General features: G+C 44.2%; 1 protein-coding gene across 4 annotated transcripts in view; it reads right to left on the reverse strand.

Annotated features, from left to right (window-relative positions):
* rilpl1 (Rab interacting lysosomal protein-like 1) overlaps nucleotides 1-21,563 on the reverse strand; it is a 51,329-nt gene extending 29,766 nt beyond the window's left edge. The window contains exons 1-2 of one of the 4 annotated variants that reach the window (XM_043692641.1): nucleotides 20,493-21,561; nucleotides 314-464 (exon numbers count right to left, since the gene is read on the reverse strand). In XM_043692641.1, the coding sequence (XP_043548576.1) occupies nucleotides 314-464; nucleotides 20,493-20,780 (439 nt within the window). In that variant the 5' untranslated portion in view covers nucleotides 20,781-21,561. Of the gene's footprint in view, nucleotides 1-313; nucleotides 465-20,492 lie in introns of all 4 variants that reach the window. The other 3 variants (XM_043692643.1, XM_043692642.1, XM_043692644.1) reach the window with 3 other exon arrangements.
* Between the last annotated feature and the right edge of the window lie 1,925 nt (nucleotides 21,564-23,488).

Here is a 23,488-nt window from a genome sequence, read left to right on the forward strand (position 1 = left end):
ATTGTTCTCCTTCAAGTATTTATCAAGTTCCCCTTTTAAAGGCTGCTATTGAATCTATCAGGTAGCACATTCCAACTCTTAACTGCTCATGTAAAAGGTTTTGCATTTTGCTTCTGAATGTTTTTCTAACCACCTTACATTTGGATGCACTAGTACTGCATGTATATCATTTCAATAGCAAACACATAGCCATGTTTACTCAAATTAATTCCGCTCTTTTAGTTCTAGGCATTCCTTCATTATTAGTCCATACAGGGTGAGGGAAATAGTTGTTTCAAGCAAACTGACTCAGAAAACTTCTTGTTGTTTTTACCTTCCTGTTTCAGGATTTCTTCTTCAGTCAGGCTTATATCTTTGTGAGAAAGGTTCATCGTCAGCTGTTTGTTTTCCTCTTGGAGTTTTGCGATCTGAGTGAGTAAATCCTGAGCCTCCCCTCTCCACACGTCCTCGACCAGCACGAGCTCCTGATCAAAGATAGTCGAATTAGAAAGATCATAGGACCCTGTTCCTGTGACCCTGCCTCCCCACCTCTCACACATACGTGCACACATAGGAAGCTGGCCTATACATTAGTTGCTCCATTGCATTTCAGGAAAAATATAGTGTGCTCTTCGGAATTACTGACAATTCATGTTCTGGAGGAAGTAGAGAAGGGAAAGTTTTATTACTTAAGAACTTGATCAACAATTTTATCAATTTCGGACATTGTCATTCTCTAAATATTAATAATAAATAATAACAACAATAATGCACAAAATTAATAGCTATTCTCATGGCACAGATGATCAGAATCCAGAGACCAGCTGTTTATTGCAGTTACAGAGAGTCAAAGTGGTGTAAGCCACTATTTATGCTTCACCTTAACTCATCTCAACCACTGTCCCATTGTTCTAAATGTTCTAATAGGAGGAGTTTTGGGTCACTGTTCAAGTATCCTTACAGAAAAATGACAAGAACAGGTAAATCCAGCTAAGTGTACCTGTTCTTCACCGTACTGATCCAAGGCTTCTCCAAAATTGGCCACATCATTCCTGCCTTGATCCCTTGGGGTTGCAAAGAAGAAGAGACTTAGTCTTTGAAACAGTCTCATGATCCTATAGCTCTCCTTTTCATCTCTCTTGTTCTGGTAGACATTCATCACTGTCTTCCTTCATGAGGAGTGTGGTTACTTCTTTCCAAACTCTACTGCATAGGAAGAGGAAGGAAGCAGGCACATGGGAACATGACCAGTACCGCCTGCTTGAGCGATATAGTGCCATTCAGTGTCTTTGGGGGGGGGGCACAGTGCTCACTCCACTGTCTCAAGGACAACCTGGATTGTGCTGGTTTCACCACTGACAAAGAATAAAGAACAAAGAAAATTACAGCACACGAACAAGCCCTTCAGACCCTCAAGCCAGCGCCAATCTGGATCCTCTATCTAAGCCTGTCCCCTATTTCCAAGGGTCTGTGTCCCTTTGCTCCCTGCCCATTCATGTATCTGTCTAGATACATGTTAAATGACACTATCGTGCCAGCCTCTACCACCTTCGCTGGCAAAACGTTCCAGGCACCCACCAACCTCTGCATAAAGAGCTTTCCACCTATATTTCCCTCAAACCTTTCCCCTCTCACCTTGAACTCGGGACTCCGAGTACTTGAGGCCCCTACTCTGGGAAAAAGCTTCTTGCTATCCACCCTGTCTATACTACTTATGATTTTGGAGACCTAAATCAAGTCCCCCCTCAAACTCCATCTTTCTAATGAAAATAATCCTAATCTACTCAACCTCTATTCATAGTTAGTGCCCTCCATACCAGGCAACATCCTGGTGAACCTCCTCTGCCCCCGCTCCAAAGCATCCACATCCTTTTGGTAATGTGGGGACCAGAACTGTATGCAGTACTCCAAATTCGGCCAAATCAAAGTCCTATACAACTGTAACATGACCTGCCAAACTCTTGTACTCAATGCCCCGTCCGATGAAGGAAAGCATGCCCTATGCCTTCTTGACCATTCTATCGACCTGTGTTGCCACCTTCAGGGTACAATGGACCTGAACACTCAGATCTCTCTGTACGTCTGTTTTCCCCAGGGCTTTTCCATTTACCATATAGTTCGGTCTTGAATCGGATCTTCCAAAATGCATCACCTCGCATTTTCCTGGATTGAACTTCATCTGCCATTTCTCCGTCCAACTCGCCAATCTATCTATATTCTGATGCATTCTCTAAGAGTCCCTTTCACTATCTGCTACGCCACCAATCTTGGTGTCATCTGCAAACTTGCGATTCAGACCACCTATACATTCCTCCAGATCATTTATGTATATCACAAACAACAGTGGTTCTAGCACAGATCCCTGTGGAACAACCTGGTCACAGTTCTCCATTTTGAGAAACTCACTTCCTCTACTACTCTCTGCCTCCTGTTGCCCAGCCAATTCTTTATCCACTTAGCTAGTACACCCTGGACCCCATGTAACTTCACTTTCTCCGTAAGCCTACCATGGGGAACCTTGTCAAACGCCTTACTGAAATTTATGTATATGAGATCTACAGCCCTTCTCTCTTCCATTAACTTTGTCACTTGCTCAAAGGGTTCTATTAAATTATTAAGACAAGACCTCCCCTGCACAAAACCATGCTGCCTATCACTGATAAGCCAATTTTCTTCCAAATGTGAATAGATCCTATCCCTCAGTATCTTCTCCAGCAGCTTCCCTACCACTGACATCAGGCTCACTGATGTGATGCTTATATTCTCAGGATAAGAAAAGAAGCAAGAATGGCTCAATATCTGGCGTTTGTCTAGCAACACCCATTTTCTGGGAAAATTTGATAATGTCTAACCACAAGTCACATTAATTCTAAGTACACCATTTTGGCTAGCTCAGTTGCCTGGAAGGCTGGTTTGCGATGCAGAGCAACTCCAACAGCACAGGTTCAATTCTCGTACTGACTGAGGTCACCATGAAGGTCCTGCCTTTTCAACTTCGCCACTCCCCTGAGGCGTAGAGACCCGCACATCTCTCAATAATGAGAGTATCCCTTTGGTCAGCTGGGACTGCGGCAACTTTACCTTTAACTTAGTTACCTTCCATTGGTCCTACTTAATACATGGGACAAGAATCAAATCTGAAACCTGTCAACATAAAGGGAAGGTGCACTACATTACCCATTAACTGAAGATAATTTGATACTTTGTATTGGTGATGGTCGTGGCAGTAATTGCAACATGGCTCTCAGCTATTCTGAAATACAGTTGAGATTAGAACTTCCTAATCTTCCTAAGTATTCCTGTTGCCTGGCTCAGTCAAAACACAGAGGAATCAGTCAGCATTCTGGATCTGATCGCAGTCCTGAGACTACTGTGGGATTGAGTGCATCAACATGGCATTGGGTGAAATGCAATCAGCCTTGGTACTCTGCAACAGGCTGTGAGGTTGACCAATCAATAATGATTTCACCAAATTCCCTGCAGCCCAAAGAGCTGGAGCTATTTCTGGCTGGGAAAACATTAAAATGGTAAGTACTGCAAGAATTATCCTGAACTAGTTTTGATAATCAGAAACAAAATCAGAAATTGATAGAAAAATTCAGAAGGCCTGGCAGCCTCTGTGGAGAGAAAGCAGAGCTAACGTTTCAGGTGCAGTGATCCTTCCTCAGAACTCATTACAGATAGGAAAACATTCAGGAGACAGTGCAGACTGGACGATCACTTTGCAAAACATCTATGTTCTGTCTTCAAAAATTACCCTGAGCTTCTGGTTGCCTGCCATTTCAACACACCAGCCTGTTCCCTGGCCAACATCTCTGTCTTGGGCTTGTTGCAGTGTTCCAGTGAAGCTCAGAGCAAGCTGAAAGAACAGCAAATCATCTTTCATTTGAGAACTCTGCAGCCTTCTGGACTCCGTATTGAGTTCAACAATTTTAAGGCTTGAGCAACTTCTCCCATATCCTTATCCTAACCCCCTGCACACTGGGCGTTGTCATCACATGGGCTGCTACCACACACAACCCATTGTCAGCCACTAATCGTCCTCATTACAGCTATTCACTCTCACAGACTGACCTTTATCTATTCCTTCTGGATTTGTGGTGCTGGAAGAGCACAGCAGTTCAGGCAGCATCCAAAGAGCTTCGAAATCGACGTTTCGGCTTTTGACCGAAACATCGATTTCGAAGCTCCTTGGATGCTGCCTGAACTGCTGTGCTCTTCCAGCACCACTAATCCAGAATCTGGTTTCCAGCATCTGCAGTCATTGTTTTTACCCCTTTATCCATTCCTTTGTTGACCCAACCATTTTTCTCTCTGAGCTGCATCTCCACCTATCGTTTACTCTTTACCCCTCCCCCACACTATCATTTCCTACCTACTATCAGTACTGAAGAAGCGTCACTGAACGTGAAACATGGTCAGGTCTACCCTGGGATCAGTGATTCACCGAGACCAAACCTGTGCTATACCAAACAGGAAGATCACTCAGTCTCACGGTCCTCAGGAATATGATAGACTATGTGCAGGATGGGAGAGGATGAAACTTGCCTCGTCAGCCTGGACCAGGAGAAAGCCTTCAACAGGATATCGCACACCTACATGAGAGATGTTCTCTCCAAAATGGGCTTTGGGGAGGGAATCTGCAATCAGATCTGACTGCTCTACACCAAGATTGTTAGTGCAATTATTATGGACCAGGCCAGACACCTTCAAAACATTTCAAGAAGATAGCCCAGATCCTAACTTTGCTATTTGACTTTAAACAGGTGTACAGTGGATATTCCAGGAGAGAATGAGCTGGTCCAACTACTTAGTTTAAAAAAAAAACTTATTTCCAAGATTACTGAAAGAAACACAAAGAACAGAAAACAGAATACAGAGGAACCTCGATTATCCAAATATCAGATTATCCGAAGGAGATCTTGAGATCCAGATAGAAACATCATTACATCAAAGACATGTTTCCAACACTGATTGCGTCTTTTGTTTACAGCACTTAAAAGTGAGCTTGGCTTACTGAAGTGCTCCTGGACTGATGGGAGCCCAGGCACCGTCTCCAAATGACTGACCTCCCGCCCTCACTCTCACCACAAACCTTCCCAGGAGTCCTACAAAGGGGCATACCGTAAACCCCCCCTTCCCCAGATAATCTCTCCAACACTGAAAAGTGCAACCTGTCAAACATGCAGTAAAAAGTTGTGTGTATGTGTGTCTCACCCCCCCCCAAAAAACGTAGCACCTCAGCAGTCTTGTTGTTGGTGTTCAGTCCGGCTGCCCCGGAGACAGGGCGGGGGCGGACAGGGTTGTGGGGCAGGCAAGGAGTAGGGCAGTATTGGAGGGGGAGGTGGGTATGAGGGCGGGAGCGCACGGTGGGTGAGGGGTCAGTGTTGGCCAGGAGACGAGGTTTTGCTGCCTCGTCTCCTGAACAGGGAGCGGACTTAACAGAAAACCCCAAGCCCCAGTAGAGAGGCATTGAATCAATTAACTGAATAATCAATTAACTGAATGAAACAGTGCCCTCCCATTTCGTTTGGGTGATCAAGGCTCCTCTGTACCAAATAAATTATCCTATCCAAAAACCCAATAAGCCATCTCAACTTAATGATGTTGTTTTAAAATACTTGCAACAATCCCATCAACACCCCTTGGCACAGAAAGGAAATATCAAATAAGTTCTTACAGGAGAGAAGTCAGAGACAGAGAGGGTCTAGCAGCCTTTCTTCACTACATACACACTGCTACATTAAAACTAAACCAATAGCTGAGCTGCTAGAACTGGTCACTCCCCTTTCATTATATAAGTGCTTTATTTTTAAACTTGAAGGCCTTCTGCCTGAGACAGTATCTGTTAGCTGTAAACAAATTGTCCCTAAAATCCATCCAACCTCAGGTTTGTTTGGAACCTGTGTCATTTACAACCTCTCTGAAAAACGCCAAGGACAACCTAACCTTGTTAAAGGAACAGTTTCAATCAGTGGGTGGGAATCTGAAAGCGTTCCAATCAGATCTGGAATCATGCAGGGCTGCTCCCTCTCACCTGCCTTATTTATATGTTGTATAGAGCCTTTTGCTGAGTCCATCAAGGAGAATGTGAGCCTGAGAGAAGTGACTATTCCTGGCAGCAGTGGCCTACAGGTTAAGGCCTCCCTGTCCATGGATGACATTGCCATTTTCTGCTCGAATCTGCTATCAGTGCACAAAGTCATGAACATCTGTGACCAATTTGAACAGGCCACAGGAGCCAAGGTGCATCAAGGCAAGAGCGGGGCCATACCCTTTGGAAACTGAGCCGACCAATCCTTCATCCCCTTCACTGTCAGACAGACCACCTGAAGGTGATGGGTATTTAGTTTAAAGGGGCTGGGGTGTGCACCAAGTCTTGGGAGGAATGTAATCACTGAAGTGAGGCAGACATTGGGCAGATGGGAGCACCGGTCGCTCTCCATTGTGGGCAAAAACCTGGCCATCAAGTGTGAGGTGAGGTGCTCTCAGTGTTGTTGTACGTGGGTTTAGATCAGAGTGGTGCTGGAAAAGCACAGCAGGTCAGGCAGCATCAGAGTAGTAGGAAAAATCGACGTTTCATCAGGAATACGTGGCACAGGTCTGGCCTATTCCCCAAACCTGCGTCACTGCAGGCACCGGTGACACCTTCCACCTCATGTGGAGATCGAAAATGGACCATATTCAAAGGAACATCATGTATAAAGATCTGGGCAAAGAGGGAAAAACACACCCAATGCTACCCTCACCCTGGTGTGCACTGTATCAATCTGTGTGCAGATCCCCGGTACGCAAACACCAAGTATCACGACATACTGAGGTTCTACCTGTCCCCAGTGTTGCGACGGATGGGTCTGGCCTCGTTGCTGCGGAACGTTTCAAGTAGTTGGATCATTCCATATCACCTGTCCTTCATGGAGAAATGTGAAGGAAAACACCTTTGGCCACAAGTCCCTCAGGAAGTGGTTAGCACATAGTGTCCTTGAGACCCTGAGTGGGTGGATCCTGTCCATTGGCTCCCTGGGAACACTGTCAAAGTCATTTGGCAAAACGACTCATCACCAGAACTTTCAAACAAGCAGCAAGACATGGCTTGGCTGGTGGTGAGAAAGAGATCCTTTATGCATGCCCGGACTCTCTGTGCCTCCACACGCTGCCTTTGAAGTGGCAGTGAAGGGGACGAGACTGTCACACACCTCCTTCTGGAATGTGCCTATGCAAAGGAAGTCTGGAGAGGAGTGTAGTGGTGTTTGTCGAGGTTCGTCCCAAGCAGCTCCGTGACATAGGACTCTAACCTACAGTCTGTTCCCTAGAATGCACACCAGCACATACATCAACTGCGCCTGGAGGACCACCAACTCGGTGAAAGACGTTCTTTGGTTTGCCTGAAACTTGTTGGTCTTCCAGTTGAAGGAGTTAACCTCAACTGAGTGCTGCCAACTGTCCCATTCCAAGGTCCAGGACTAAATGCTGAGGGACGCGCTAAAGCTTGGGGCAGTTGCCACCAAGACCCAGTGGGGAAAGACCATCGTGTAAAGTTCTTCTGCCAAAGCATTATGAGTGTCCATTCAGTAATTGGGCCCTGCTGACGCCTCGGCTAAATGCCAAGAGGTTATTTGTAAATATAGAAAATGGTGACCATCAAGGCTTAATTTGTTCTCCGTAAGTAGAACTGCTTCATTCATGGCACATGTTTCAAAAAGATTTTCATGAATAAAGTATATTTTCACCAATAAAAAAACTCTGCTTTCTCTCTACAGATGCTGTCAGATCTGAATTTTTCCACTCACTTCTGAGTTTGTTTCTCATTCCCCGCATCTGCGGTTCTTTGGTTTTTTTTTAGTTTCGTTAGTCGGAAAGGATTGGAGATCAATTTCCAGTTGTTACTACCTACTCCCTGCAAGTTATTATTTGCAGATCACAAGAGCTGAAAATGTGTTGCTGGAAAAGCGCAGCAGGTCAGGCAGCATCCAAGGAACAGGAGAATCGACGTTTCGGGCATAAGCCTGAAACATCGATTCTCCTGCTCCTTGGGTGCTGCCTGACCTGCTGCGCTTTTCCAGCAACACATTTTTAGCTGTGATCTCCAGCATCTGCAGTCCTCACTTTCTCCTTGCAGATCACAAGATACAAGATGAAGTGAGGAATGTGGGACAGACTTTAACTGTCCATCATTAGATGTTCCTCTGCCATCTAGTGAATGGTGAAAAGCTCAATGGGAGGTGGTATTCAGTGAGTGTGGGAAGGGATGATGGTAGTGGAGGGTCATAGCCTTCAGAGATCCCTATACAGAAATCATGGACAAGTACCAATGAACAAAAGAAAAATAAAATAACATTGGAATGATAATGTCAAAAATGTGTGTCCACTGAAGCAGGAAGTGCAATTACTGATCCCAATGCTTACGATCTGCAATTTGTCAACACTACAAAAGTAGATTATTGCTCACAAATTCAAGACCTTTACAGAGATTCTCAAACTCCCCAACACTTGTAAATCAAACAACGATGACACTGACTGCCACCACTTCAAATCAATTAGTCATTTTGCACACGAGCAACCGCAGCATGGTAAATTTGTATTGCTACTGAGTTTTACAATTAACAGTGATATGAAAATGAAAGCAAATCAACAGGAGCTGCTGCATATGGTAATTAGAAATTCAGATGCACTTGGCAGTTTTAAAATCAGTGTTATGAACATGAGACTGACCTGATCCAAGAGGACAGCCAGTTACCCAACCACACCCTTCAAGAAATTTCTCACTCAGTAAAGGTTAATAATAGTGTATAGATAAGCTCCTGTATGTCTGGATCACAGCAACACACAAGTTCAAAATGTGGGTGTTTCTAAATCCTTTGGAGATTTGCAAGAAAAGAAGCCTTTCTGGTGTCCAGGTCATCATAAGACCATAAGACATAGGAGTGGAAGTAAGGCCATTCGGCCCATCAAGTCCACTCTGCCATTTAATCATGGCTGATGGGCATTTCAACTCCACTTACCCGCATTCTCCCCGTAGCCCTTAATTCCTTGTGACATCAAGAATTTATCAATTTCTGCCTTGAAGACATTTAGCATCCCGGCCTCCACTGCACTCTGCGGCAATGAATTCCACAGGCCCACCACTCTCTGGCTGAAGAAATATCTCCGCATTTCTGTTCTCATCCGTGTGAATCTCCACTGGACACGCTCCATTGCCAGTATGTCCTTCCTGAGGTGTGGGGACCAAAACTGGACACAGTACTCCAAATTGGGCCTAACCAGAGCTTTATAAAGTCTCAGTAGCACATTGCTGCTTTATATTCCAACCCTGAGATAAATGACAACATTGCATTCGCTTTCTTAATCACGGACTCAACCTGCATGCTTACCTTTAGAGAGTCCTCGACTCGCACTCCCAGATCCCTTTGTACTTTGGCTTTATGAATTTTCTCACCGTTTAGAAAGCAGTCCATGCTTGTATTTTTTTTGTTTGCTGTCGTTGGATGTTTATACAGTAACCCATTAACGATTATTTCAGCCAAAGGTTATTTTAGGAGCTGGCACACTCCCGGAACTGCTGCCAGTTGTTTTGGTGCATACATCATCCCATGATAACGGCTCACAACCAAACATGCAATCATGTTTAAAGTGGGCCTGGGACTTGCATTCTGCTAAAATTACACCAAAAACTCCAGTCATTAAAACTAACTCAGCAGCTTTTGATTGTAACTTTCCATACACTCTTTTCTTTGCCAGACTCTCTTCTCATCAGATAACTTTCAGCACATGGTGAGTCAACTCTGGTTCAATGAGGATCACACCAGCCTCCAAATCAGAGGCTGGAGATTTTCAAGCCCCATTTGAGGGATTTGAATGCAAAATCTAGGTCAACACCTGAGTATTCAGAGTGTGCTACACTGTCAACAGGAGTAATGAGGAGGGGTTACTGCATGGTCAGAGGTTGAGGAATGGAACAGTACTGAGGGCACACTGCAGTGTCGAGGGAAGCAATACTGAGGGAGAGTGTGTATAGGCAGAGTGGGGTTCAGTGGGAGACACTCTCTGTACTTACTGCAGCATTTCATTCTAAGAACTCAGCCAGTGAAGCAGACTTGGCATTCCACTTGAGAATGATACAGTTCAATGAACTAACTAACAGGAGATGGAGGGCAGCACGAATATTACCATCCTCAATGGTGGGCAAAGACCAGCATATCAGACCAGATGGACTGCACAGGTTCAAGATGGCAGCTCACCACGACTTTCTCAAGGACAACTAGGGACGGAGAATAAATGCTGGCCAGCCAGCAAAGCTCACATCCCACAATTGATTTTTTAAAAACTCTATGCAAAAGACAAAGCTGAAGCATTTACATCCAGCCATAAATGCCAAGTGGATGATCTATTTCAGTCTCCTCCCGAGATCCCCAGCATCACAGATGCCAGCTTCACCCATTCGGTTCATGCCATTTATTATCAATAAATGGCTATAGGCCCTGATAACACACGAGGCGAAAGCCCTTCCTGATAAAGGGCTCCTGCCTAAAACGTGGATTTTCCTGCTTCTCAGATGCTGCCTGACCTGCTGTGCTTTTCCAGCATCACTCTGATCTTGACTCTGATAACCCACTGACAATAGTACTGAAGACGTATTCTTCAAAACTAGCCAAGCCCCTAGATAAATTGTTCCAGTACAGCTACAAAAGTGGCATCTATTCAGCAGTGAAGAAAACTTCCGAGATACGTCCTGTCCATGAAAAGCAGGTCATATTCAATCCTGAAGGAGGGCTCATGCCCGAAACGTCGATTCTCCTGCTCCTTGGATGCTGCCTGACCTGCTGCGCTTTTCCAGCAACACAGTTTCAGCTCTGGTCTCCAGCATCTGCAGTCCTCACTTTCTCCGTATTCAATCCAGTCAATTAACGTCTAGTCTCGAAGTGATGGAAGGGTCATAGGCAATAGTATTTAATGTCATTGACAATGAGCTTGGGTTCCACCAAGACTATTCTTTTCCTGACCTCATTACAGCCTTGGTCTACACATGAACAAAGAAAGTGAGGTGAGTGAGACTGTCCTTGACATCAAAGCAACATCTGACAGAGTGTAGTGTCAAGGAGCCCAGCAAAACTGGAGTTATTGGTAAATAGGGAAAAGCTTGCTGCTGTTTCAAGTCATACCAAGCACAAAGGAAGATGGTTGTGGTTATTGGAGGGCAGTCATCTCAGCTCGAGGACATTTTTGCAAGAGATTCCTCAAAGTAGTGTCCTAGGCTCAGCAATGTACCATCGATAAGATGTAGTGCAGCAACTCAGCAATGCTCCTCTGACAGCTCCTCTTCAAACCTATAACAACCACCATTCAGAAGGACAAGGGCAATAGATACACAGGAACAGTAACCCCTGCCAGCTCCCTTCCAAGCCACTCATCATCCTGACTTGGAAGTACATTGCTTTTCCTTCATGTGTTGTCGGGTCAATATTCTGAAACTCCTTTCGAAGAGTACAGTGGGTGTCCCTCCATCACATGGACTGCAGCGGTTCAAGGCAACAGCTCAGCACCACCTTCTCCATGGTAATTAGGAATGGGCAATATATACTGGCTGAGCCAGAGATTCCCACTTCCCCTGAACAAATAAAATCAAATCAGTTCAAAACAATTCATTATGAGTCACTTTTGGAGGGTTTGGAGAATGTGATGATGATGATCTAAATAAGATGTGTTCATTCTTAAGGTGCTAATTATGTATAATAGTTTTGCTGCTGACTGATACAAGCTCCACTTCAGGCTCACTGTCTCTCCCTATGTGGAGGTGGAGGGCTTTGCGAAGATTTACTGCTTAGTTACTGGGCCCTATTCCAGATAAAAAAGTCTATTTGTTCATCTGACAAAAGATAAAGTTTACATCAATAGAGGCAAGAATGTGAAAATTACATCACGAGTAGTGAATAGTATTCAAATATTTAAGCAGAATCTAGATTATGTACATGAGGGAGAAATAAAAAACAGAATTTGTTGATTGGGTCAGAGGAACTCAGTTCGTAGGTGACACGTGGAATTTAACAATAGGAGAATTATGCCATTGGCCCATCTCTGTTGTGTCATTTCTATCAACTTGGAGGCCTATTGGCCAGTGAACTTCATTGGTGAAATACATCTGCCCACAATGCTTTTCGACCTTCAGAATACTAGCTCACCTCCACTGGGTATCATATAAACAACCTGGAGGAAGCAATGATGGTAGCAAAGATGGAGAATGTACACTGGACGGGTAACTTGAATGTCCATCAAGAATGGCTCAGCAGCACCAATACTGACTGAGTTAAAGGATATCTGCAGCAGGTGGTGAGGGAACCAACAAGACAGAAAAACATACCCGACTTCATCCTTACCAATTTGCCACCTGCAGAAACAACTGTCCATAACAGGATCAGTAAGAGTGACCATTGCACAGTCCTTGTGGAGACAAAGTCCTGCCTTCAGGACTGACAGTACCCTCCATTGTGTTGTGTGGCGCTATCACCATGCCAAATGAGACAAACTTGGAGTAGACTTAGTAACTATAGGCCCTGACAACATTCTGGCATTGGCAGTGAAGACTGTGCTCCAGACCTTGCTGCTCACCTCGCCAAGATGTTCCACGACAGCCCCAACACTCTCAGCTACCTGGCAACCGGAAAATTGTCCAGGTGTGTCCTGACCATTAGAAGCAGAAAGACTCAAGGCCAATGTAAAATCATTACTAATGGCAACGAAACGGTAGCAACCATGAAGTGTAGTTGCCCAGTCTCAATATGGAATCAATTCAAAATAATGTGTTGAAGAACGTGAATGCTTGATTTTACTAGAATCCATATATTAGTGGAAGGCATTGTCATTACTTGCACACCAAACCTAGGATTTGGTGATTTGTTTGATAAATGGCACATTTCTATGAGTTTTAAAGGAAAACTCCAATGTTGCACCTCTGCACAAAGAACTCTACCTAATAGTGGGACTGGCTACAAATACAGCCTTATTTGATAGTGTCTATCCTGTCCCTGCTTTGGAAAAATTCAGACAAGGGGCAAAACCATAAAATGCATTTATATTATTCAGGGGAGATGTTACAGCGTTATTCAGAATGCAAACAGTCCCTCCAGTCCAACTCATCCATGCCAATCAAGCTTCCCAAACCAAACTAGACCCACTTGCCTGTGTTTGGTCCATATCCCTCTAAAGTCTTCCTACTCATGTACCTGTCCAAATATCTTCTAAATGGTGCAACTGTACCTGCACCTACCACTTCTGGCACTTCATCCCACATGTGAATCATTGTGAGAGAGCGTGTGAGAGTGAGTGAGAGACTTGCTCCTTAGGTCTCTTTTAAACCTTTCTCCTCTTCCCTTAAAAATGTGTCCTCTTGGTTTGAACTCTCTCACCCTGGAGAAAAGACCTTTGCCATTCACCTTATCTATGCCCAGAATCATTTTACAAACCTCTTTAAAGGTCACCCCTCCACCTCCTTTGGCCCAGTGAAAAAGGTCCCAGCCTATTCAGCCTTTTTTTTATTACACAAACCTTTCAGTCCCAGCAACATCGCTTCTGAGCCCTCTCCAATTTAATAATATCCTTCCTATAGCAGGGGACCAGAACTGTACACATTACTCCAAAAAAAATGGCCTCGCCAACATTCTGTACAACCTCAACATGTCATCCCAATTACATACCTGAACTCCTAGATCTCTCTGTTCAACAACACTACCCAGGGCCCTATAATTAACTTTATAAGTTCTGTCTTTTCTTTTTAGGGGGGCGCGGGGAGCAGAAATCTTTCTCCAAAATGCTATTGAAACTGGGATCAATTGGCACTTACAAGCTAATTGAATGGGAAGGAGGAGGAATGACAAGCCTGCTCTGCCATTCAGTCCTAACATGGGTGTTCTAGGACATCAACACCTTCCCAACAACTTCCCATTATCCCTTGATTCCAAGGCCAAGGTCTCTCCTCGTCTTAAAAGTGTTCAACCAGAGAATACAGACCTGCCAACTACCAACCTTTTAAATCAAGGAATATCTCTGAAAGAAAAGCAAAGAACTGCAGATGCTGGAAACCGGAAAGAAAAACAGAAATTGCTGCAGAAACCCAGCAGCATCTGTGAAGAGAAAACAGACTTAATGTTTGAAGTCCAGTGAAGCAATTTCTGAAGAAGGGTCACTGGACTGAAAAGTTAACTCTAATTTCTCATCACAATCCTAAACAATCAGCTCCTTATCGAGAAACTGTGCATCCATGTTTTAGATTCCTCAAACAGCAACAACAATTTCTCACAGCTGAATTCAACTGATATTTTTTGTTGAGATCAAACAATCAAGAAAACATAGAACCAAATATGGATCAGCCAAAAGTGGACCAAATGAAGAAACAGTCTTTTGGAGCTAAATGCCCTCCTTCTAGTCCCAGTGTATTAAAATAGCATTCCTGTTTCTGCTACTCAAATCACTTTCTTTTTAGAATCCCATTTCAAGTACATTAATGTTAATTGTGGAGCAGACCTTTATATTGTGGAATGTAGCTTCCTGGGTAAACTTGTGTGCTGCCACCCTTTCAGAATAAGTATATCGAACTTAAATATTTACACCCCAAACCCCACCACCATGAAGAAGGCTGAATTCATCAGGTTCTGACTCCTTCGGCAACTGTGGGACGACATGGTGACCTTCCAGGCACTTTCGGTACACCTCTATGTCTGTTCCATCCAAGCAGTGCCAGCCAAGACACTGCTTTGCCCAGAGTCAGAGTCAGTCGCGCTCTGCAGCCCTCTCCAGTCTTACATAAGCACATCTCTGCATAGTTCAGACCATAGTTCCCCCATCCATCTCAAGGCTGGGTCTTCAGCAAGCACTTTGACAGCAACTGTCCTGCAGATTCTCAATGTACCCCCAGGAGTCTACAGATCTTTTTTGAGTAATCCTGGATAGATAACTGTAATATGCCCAGTGGAAATTTCTTTTCTAAACATTGAATGGATTTTCAGACGATATCCCCACTCACCGGAAACTGGGTTTCCTAAATAAGAACAGTTACAACGACAGGCACACTAAACTGCATCTGAGGGGAGAAGTAGTGGTAGGGGTCACTTGCTTTTTGTATGAAAGACCATAATTACCACTTTATTTATGCCGCAGAAAGCCAAAGCAATGCTTCTGATGCTACACTATTTGTTTCTTGTGTGAGGCTGTTTTCTCCAGCAGGCCAAATTTCTCACGACCAGTTTCAACCAGATGAGTTCAAAAGGACTAAATCTGTATCAGCAAAGCTTTACTAATGACAGTTTTTATAATCCACAGACGCATCACAATCCACAATCAATGGAATTAGTCTCCAATACTGCTCGCATTTATCCTCTTGTTAATACTCCCGGAAATACCAAACCTAACGCAAAAATTTTGCTTTCACCATGAGTGACCTTGAGGATTTTGTTTTACACAAGAATATTTCAATTGAACAATCGAGTTTCAAACACAAGATTCTTACAAACTACACTAATGGTTACCAAAGTGTTTCTTCTGAAGGACTGGTTATTCCAATACATCAAACAAAAGCAAAATACTGCAGATGCTGAAAATCTGAAATAAAAACAGAATATACTGGAGAAACTCAGTCGGCCTAAGAACATCAATACAAAAAGAAACAGAATTAACATCAAGTCCAAAGACTCTCTGGAACTAATGAAACAGTCAAGCATGTTCGCCTGCTCAGGAGCCAGACAGCTATCATCAGGCTGATGATTTCCAGAATCCACAACTGGTCACAACTGCACTGAACAATCAGCAGCTTGCTGCTCAACCAATGACACTCAGCACAAATATCCCAATACAGGGTACAGAGTATTTTATGACTCCTTCCTCCATCTTCTTACAAAGCAGCAGTATAAACATAACTTTCATTGAGTTGCAAGAACTTGTTTTCTAAACTGCAATAATTCCTTCCACAGTCCTACGCTTTAAAATTTATTTTAATAGTTCAGAATCGAAAGCCAGTCTCAGTAATAGTGACCAAGAAATTTTCTTTGATTAAAATAAAAGCTGATCTGATTCACTAATTTCATTGAGTCATAGAGATATACAGCATGGAAACAGACCCGTCAGTCCAACCCAATATCCCAACCCAATCTAGTCCCACCTGCCAGCACCTGGCCCATATCCCTCCAAACCCTTTCTATTCATATACCCATCCAGATGCCTTTTAAATGCTGCAATTCTACCAGTCTCCACCACTTTTTCTGGCAGCTCATTCCATACAAGTACCACCCACTGCATGAAAAAGCTGCCCCTTAGGTACCTTTTAAATTTTTTCCCCTCTCACCCTAAATCTATGCCCTCTAGTTCTGGACACCCCGACCACAGGGAAAAGACTTTGTCTATTTATCCGAACCATGCCCCTCATGATTTTATAAACCTCTCGGGTCACCCCTCAGCCTCTGACGCTCCAGGGAAAACAGCCCCAGTCTGTTCAGCCTCTCCCTATAGCTCAAATCCTCCAACCCTGGCAACATCCTTGTAAATCTTTTCTGAACCCTTTCAAGTTTCACAACATCCTTCCAATAGAACAGACCAGAATCGTATGCAATATTCCAACAGTGGCCTAACCAATGTCCTGTACAGCCACAACATGACCTCCCAACTCTTGTACTCAATACACTGACCAATAAAGGAAAGCATACCAAACACCTTCTTCACTATCCTATCTAGCTGCGACTCCACTTTCAAGGAGCAATGAACCTGCACTCCATGGTTTCTTTGTTCAGCAATACTCCCTAAGACCTTACCATTAAGCATATAAGTCCTGCTAAGATTTGCTTTCCCAAAATGCAGCACCTTACATTTATCTAAATTAAATGCCATCTGCCAGTCCTCAGCCCATTGGCTTATCTGATCAAGATCCCGTTGTAATCTAAAGTAACCTTTGCTTTCCCCTACACTTCCAATGTTGGTGTCATCTGCAAACTTACTAACTATACCTCTTATGCTCACATCCAAATCATTCACGTAAATGACGAAAAGTAGTGGACCCAGCACTGATCCTTGTGGCACTCCACTGGTCACAGCCCTCCATGAAAGATGATATATTTTAAAAATTGCCCTGGAAGGATTTTCTTTCACAAAGTCATTACATAAGTAAGAAACACTGTAGGTGTTTTCATTGACCCCCATGAATATTGACACACTTCTCAAGGACTCCACTGTAATTTTAATTTCCATGGGACCCTGTAACGATTGTGTGCATGTGTGATCACATTGAATGAAGGCTGAATCAGATTTCTCTATAATGCTATCCATCAATGACTGAATAGCTTGCTATCACTCACCATCAAATTCTCAAAATAATTTATAGCTACTCAGGAAACTGACAGTCATTAAACTAGAGCTCAAAGCAACCAACAACTTCCAGAGAGGAAAGGTGAACAGAAAATGCTGGAAATATTCATCTGATCTGGCAATACCTGTGGAGATGGAGACACTAAGTCAACATTCCAGGTCAAAGACCTCACATTAGATCTGTTGAAGGGTCATTGAAAACACTGTGTACTGACTGCATTCCAACCATAGTTGTGAACTGGCTGCACCATGAGTCAAGCTGTTCCAATACAGTTGCAACACTGGTATCCACCTAGCAATGTGGAAAACTGTACAGGTATCTCTTAGCTTGGAATGATAAGTTAACATGTAATATTTATGCCATGCAAGTGCTTAGCAATGTCTATCAACAAGAGAGAATCCATCCATTGCCCATTGAGATTCAATGGCATTACAATCACCCACTGACCAGAAACTGAGCTGGATTACCCATGTAAATACTGAGGATACAAAAGCAGGTCAGAAGTTAAAAGTTCTGCAATAAATAACCTATTTTCTGTCTAACATTTTCTCTAATTTGTTCTCTGCTGCACAGACTCCAGAGTCCCATGAACGGTACAGCTTCTAGAAGCAAAAACCACGCGTCAGCATACCAATCCCCATGCACTGCTTTCCAGCATACCAATCCCCATGCACTGCTTTCCAGCAGCCTTGCAGAAATATTGCTCTTGTCTCCCCACAGCCTGTCCACCATCTACGAGACACAAGTCACAAGTGTGATGGAGTACTCCCCACTTGCCTGGATGGGTACAGCTCCAAGAATACTCAAGAAGCTTGACACCACCATGCCAAAACATAACTTGATTGAGTGTAGAGGATGTTGGACAGCCAGTCAGTGGCAGCAGTGTGTACCAGGTTCAAGGTGCACACAGTCAGACTCCTTTAGCAGCACGCAATATTCATTCCCTTCCCCAGCAACACACAGTGGCCATAATGTGTACCATCTCCAAAATGCACTGTGCAAATGCACCAAGATTCCTTTAACCGAATAGTCCAAATCAGCAATCTCTACCACCTAGTGGGTGGCACTGTGGCACAGTGGTTAGCACTGCTGCCTCACAGCGCCAGAGACCCGGGTTCAATTCCCGCCTCAGGCAACTGTCTGTGTGGAGTTTGCACATTCTCCCAGTGTCTGCGTGGGTTTCCTCCGGGTGCTCCAGTTTCCTCCCACAGTCCAAAAAAAATGTGCAGGTTAGGTAAATTGGCCATGCTAATTGCCTGTAGTGTTAGGTGAAGGGGTAAATGTAGGGGAATGGGTCTGGGTAGGTTGCTATTCGGAGGGTCGGTGTGGACTTGTTGGGCAGAAGAGCCTGTTTCCACGCTGTAAGTAATCTAATCTAATCTAATCTAAAGGATACAGGCAGCAGATTCATGGGGAAACACCATTCGCAAATTCCCCACCAAACCACACATCATCCTGATGCTGCTGCTTCCTTGTCACTGGATCAATATCCTGGAGCACCCTCCCTAACAACATGTGGGTATATTCACACCAAATGGACAGCAGTAAATTCAAAACAGCAGTTCACCACCACCTTGCCCAGGGCAGTTAGGGAGGATGGGCAATAAAGGCTGCTCCAGTCAATGACACCTACATCTTGAGAATTAACTTAAACAAAACCTCACAATCAGTGATCATAATTTAAACAGTAAATTATTTTTCATCCATTCCAGTATCATAGAAAGAGGTGATGATTTGGTGGTATTATCACTGGACTGTTAATCCAGAGACCCAGGTAACATTCGGGGGACCTAGGTTTGAATCCCACAACAGCAAATGTTGGAATTTGAAATCAATAAAAATCTGGAATTAAGAGTCTAATGATGACCATGAATCCATTGTCAGAAAAACCCATTTGATTTACTAATGTTCCGAGGGGAAAGAAATTGCTATCTTTACCTGTTGTGTCCTACACATGAAGCCAGATCCACAGTGACTCTCATGAGCTATAGGGAGAGGTTGAAGAGGGCTGTTTTCCCTGGAGCGTCGGAGGCTGAGAGGTGACCTTATAGATGTTTATAAAAACATGAGGGGCATGGATAGGGTAAACAGACAAAGTCTCTTCCCTGTGTGGGGGAGTCCAGAACTAGAGGGCATAGGTTTAGGATGAGAGGGGAAAGATATAAAAGGAACCTAAGGGGCAACATTTTCATGCAGAGGGTGGTACGTATATGGAATGAGCTGCCAGAGGAAGTGATGGAGGAGGCTAATACAATTGCAGCATTTAAAAGGGTATATGAATAGGAAGGGTTTGGAGGGATATGGGCCGGGTGCTGGCAGGTGGGACTAGATTGGGTTGGGATATCTGGTCAGCATGGACAGGTTGGACTGAAGGGTCTGTTTCCCTCTATGACCTGCCCTCTGAGCATTTAGGGGTGGCAATAAATATAGACCTCGCCAGCAATGCCCTCTTTCTGTGAAAGAATTTAACAAATGGCTATTTTGCTAGAATTCCCTTGCATATTTTGTATTTTTAAAATTTCTATTTACGTCACTTAAAACCTTTTAAATTATAGGAGTGCATACTGGAAATTAGAGTGGAGGTTCAGGAAAACATTCTTCACAAACAGAGCAGACTAAATGTTGAAATCTCAAGGGAGAGGAATATGAAACCTTGTGGGGGAGTGTGATTAGAGGTGGTGGATTACACAGAGTGTGGAGAGGGGGACAGAGTGGACTTAGACTGTGGTATAGTCAACGCTTTGGGGAGTGATGGAGGAGATCGAGTGGGAACAGAACAGAGGAGAGCAAGTATGAGGAGGACAGGAAGGAGTGAGTGTGATTAGACTGTGTGGGGAGCGAAGGAGAGTGTGTGATATTAGAGACAGGGATGAGTGAGATATTGAAAAAAAGAGAGATTAGACTGGGTAACTGATCTAGTGGCTCCTGTTTCTGAGAACATTCCATTTGTAAATTTAAACGAAAAAATGAACATCTACAATCGCCTTCCACCAGACTGTTACTCGGAAAGAGTGAAGTAAGGAGTTTTAGCAAAGCCAGCTTTGTTGTGGTCGGTTCAGCCTGAAGCTAGCTGGTTGCTCAGACTCACTCCCTGGAGGGTTTCCATCAGAGGCAGTGTGTTTTGGAAACAGCAGTACTGTATTTATCTCTCCCTCCCCCCGCGGGCTCTGACCTGCTGGTGTTTCCTCTCCTTCTCGATGCGGTCCATCCTCTCCACCCTCAGCCGGTCCAACTCCAGGCGCAGTTCGTCAATCTCTGGGTTCATGTGGTTGCGGCTCACCAACACCTCGAGCATCTCCAGAACCCGCACCACTTTCGGCATCAGTTTGGCGATCGCCTCGCAGCCGAATACGTCGATGATGCGCTCAAATTCCTGGCCGACCACCGCCGCAATGTCGTAGACATCCATCACCGAGAGCTCGGTGGCGGTCTTGTCGAGTGCTGACACCGCTCCCTCCATGGTGTGTCTCCCCAGCCTCCTAAACCCCCTTTGTCTGCTCGCCTTTTCCTAACCTTCCTGCATCGAAACTTGGAAAAGAAGCCTTCCTCTCCCTGTTGTTGTTTAGTCTTTCTTCTCCAAACAGTTCTCTCCCTGGACTAGGACTTCCCTGGGAACATCCTGCCTGAAATTCCGATAAAGTGCCCTGGAAACAGACATCGCCAGGCCGAGTGAGTCTGAGCTAGCTTTGCGCATGAGCCTGCCCCCACCCCCGGATACGGGAGGGGCTGCATACTTCTCCCAAGCTTCTAGCCAGCGGAAAGAGGATCCCAGGAAAACACAGCTCACCACCAGAGAGCAACAAGCTGCCTGCTTGGAATTAGCTACTCCTTCTCCACCCTCCAGGAATTAAACTCCCGACACACTGCCTCAGGGAGAACATGAAGGTTTTTGAAATGTTTCTGTAAGGATTGGAAGTAACAAGAACTCAGTAAACTGCAAACCACTTCTCTGGTCATTTAAAGCGAACTGCAGATGCTGGAGCACAGAACAACCATCAATCAGTTCCAAGACTTCACCAGTCCCCAGAAATAGAAATGGATTAAGTGCCACAGCGATAGCGATCGCCAAGGCAGCAACACTCTCTACAGCAGGAACATCAATTTATGAACAAAGAGTTGTGAGACAAACCGCAAACAACATCACACTGTGCACCATTGGGTGACCTGCACTATTTAAAGTCCTTGTATGCAATGCACTTGGAGAGACTGACAAAAGTGGAACTTATTAGACTGAACACACAATTCTATTCATAAAATAAAATTTTCATTAGTGACTATGCATATTGGTAGAAGAGACCCTGAGTGGTGCTATCAATTAGCATTTGCAAAGGAATAACCTACTCAATGATGCTCAGTTGAGGTACTCTCATGGCCTTTCAGCTCCTGTCCTCATTTTGTCCTAAGATGGACAAAAGAGCTGAATGCCCTTATTCGAAAAGGGAGGCAGGAAGTAGGAAATTACGGAGTAGTTCACTTAAGATGCATCATTAATAGATGTTAGAATCTATTATTGAAGAAGTAAGAAAGTCCAAATACAATCCATCAGAGTCAGCATGGCTTTTTGGGCATAAGGCATTTTGATTAATTTGTTGGAGTTTTTCAAAGATGTAGCAAGTAAGATGAGTAATGGGGATCCTGTAGATTTTAATATATTTGGATTTCCAGAAGGCATTTGATAAGATGCTGCACAAAAGGTTAACATACAAAGTAAGATCAGAGGGGTTAGGAGAAATTTATTAGCTTGGATAGAGGATTGGCAACCAACAGCAAGCAGACAGTGGAGATAAATAGGTCTTTTCGGCTTGGCAAGATGCAACTAGTGGAGTGTCACATGGTTTGGTCTTCAGCCCCAATTATTTACAGTCTAAATGTCTGTATTGATTTGATCCAGGGATAAAATGTACTGTAGCTAAATTTGCAGATGATGATAAAATATATGGGAAAGTAAATTGCAATGAAGAAATAAATTTTTTTAATGGATATGGATAGGTGAGGTGAGTGGACCAAAATTTGACAAATGGAGTTTAATGTTGATAAGTGTGAGGTTATCCATTTTGATCAGAGGAATAGAAAGGCAACTTATTATCTAAACGGAGAGAAACTTCAGAGCGATTTGGTTCAGAGGAAGCTGGGCATTGTTGTGCATGAATCACAGAAAGATAATACAAGTCATTCTGCTATAATGCCTTTTTGGTTAATGTGAATTTTCTATAATATGATTGATGAATTGAAGACACTGATTCTAAAACGCAAACTTTTAAATCGTGTGTTGGCTGCAACATGATTACATCGCTGTTTCTAAAGTACAATTTTTCTATAGCACAGGGTTGCACAAGAACGCAACAATCATGCTATCGAAGGACTACCTGTATACAGGACCAGAAAGGCAATTAGAATTTTAGCATTTATTATACAATCTTGGGACCCTTACTTGAAGAATCATGCAGTTGCAATGGAGGCAGTTCAGAGAAGATTCACTAATGATTCCAGAAATGAGAGGTTTGAAACGAGAGTGCAAAATTTTAAAAAATTAAACATTACAGTTCTACTTAATAAAAAGTAGAAAAACAAAGAAACACAGTTAAAAGTTCAATATCACCGTCCAAAAGCGCCTGGCCATGCTGGTCTTGCATTCTTCACAACGACTCGACCTCCCCCACGACAGACTCAACTTCACCCTGAGCTGCTTGTTGTCCCCACCAGCTGCCCTGAGCTGCCTGCTTTCACTCTCACTGCCCGCTACACCAAGCTGCCTGCTCTCACTCTCACTACCAGCTGCCCTGAGCTGCCTGCTCTCACTCTCACTGCCAGCTGCCCTGACCTGCCTGCTCTCACTCTCACTGCCAGGTGCACCAAGCTGCCTGCTCTCACTCTCACTACCCGCTACACCAAGCTGCCTGCTCTCACTCTCACTGCCAGCTGCCCTGAGCTGCCTGCTCTCACTGCCAGCTGCACCAAGCTGCCTGCTCTCACTCTCACTGCCTGCCGCTCTGAGCTGCCTGCTCTCACTCTCACTGCCAGCTGCTCTGAGAGGCCTGCTCTCACTGCCAGCTGCACCAAGCTGCCTGCTCTCACTCTTATTGCCAGCTGCTCTGAGCAGCCTGCTCTCACTGCCAGCTGCACCAAGCTGCCTGCTCTCACTCTCACTGCCTGCCGCTCTGAGCTGCC

Source organism: Chiloscyllium plagiosum, chromosome 6 (genome assembly GCF_004010195.1).
Source record: "Chiloscyllium plagiosum isolate BGI_BamShark_2017 chromosome 6, ASM401019v2, whole genome shotgun sequence".
Lineage (NCBI taxonomy): Eukaryota > Metazoa > Chordata > Chondrichthyes > Orectolobiformes > Hemiscylliidae > Chiloscyllium > Chiloscyllium plagiosum.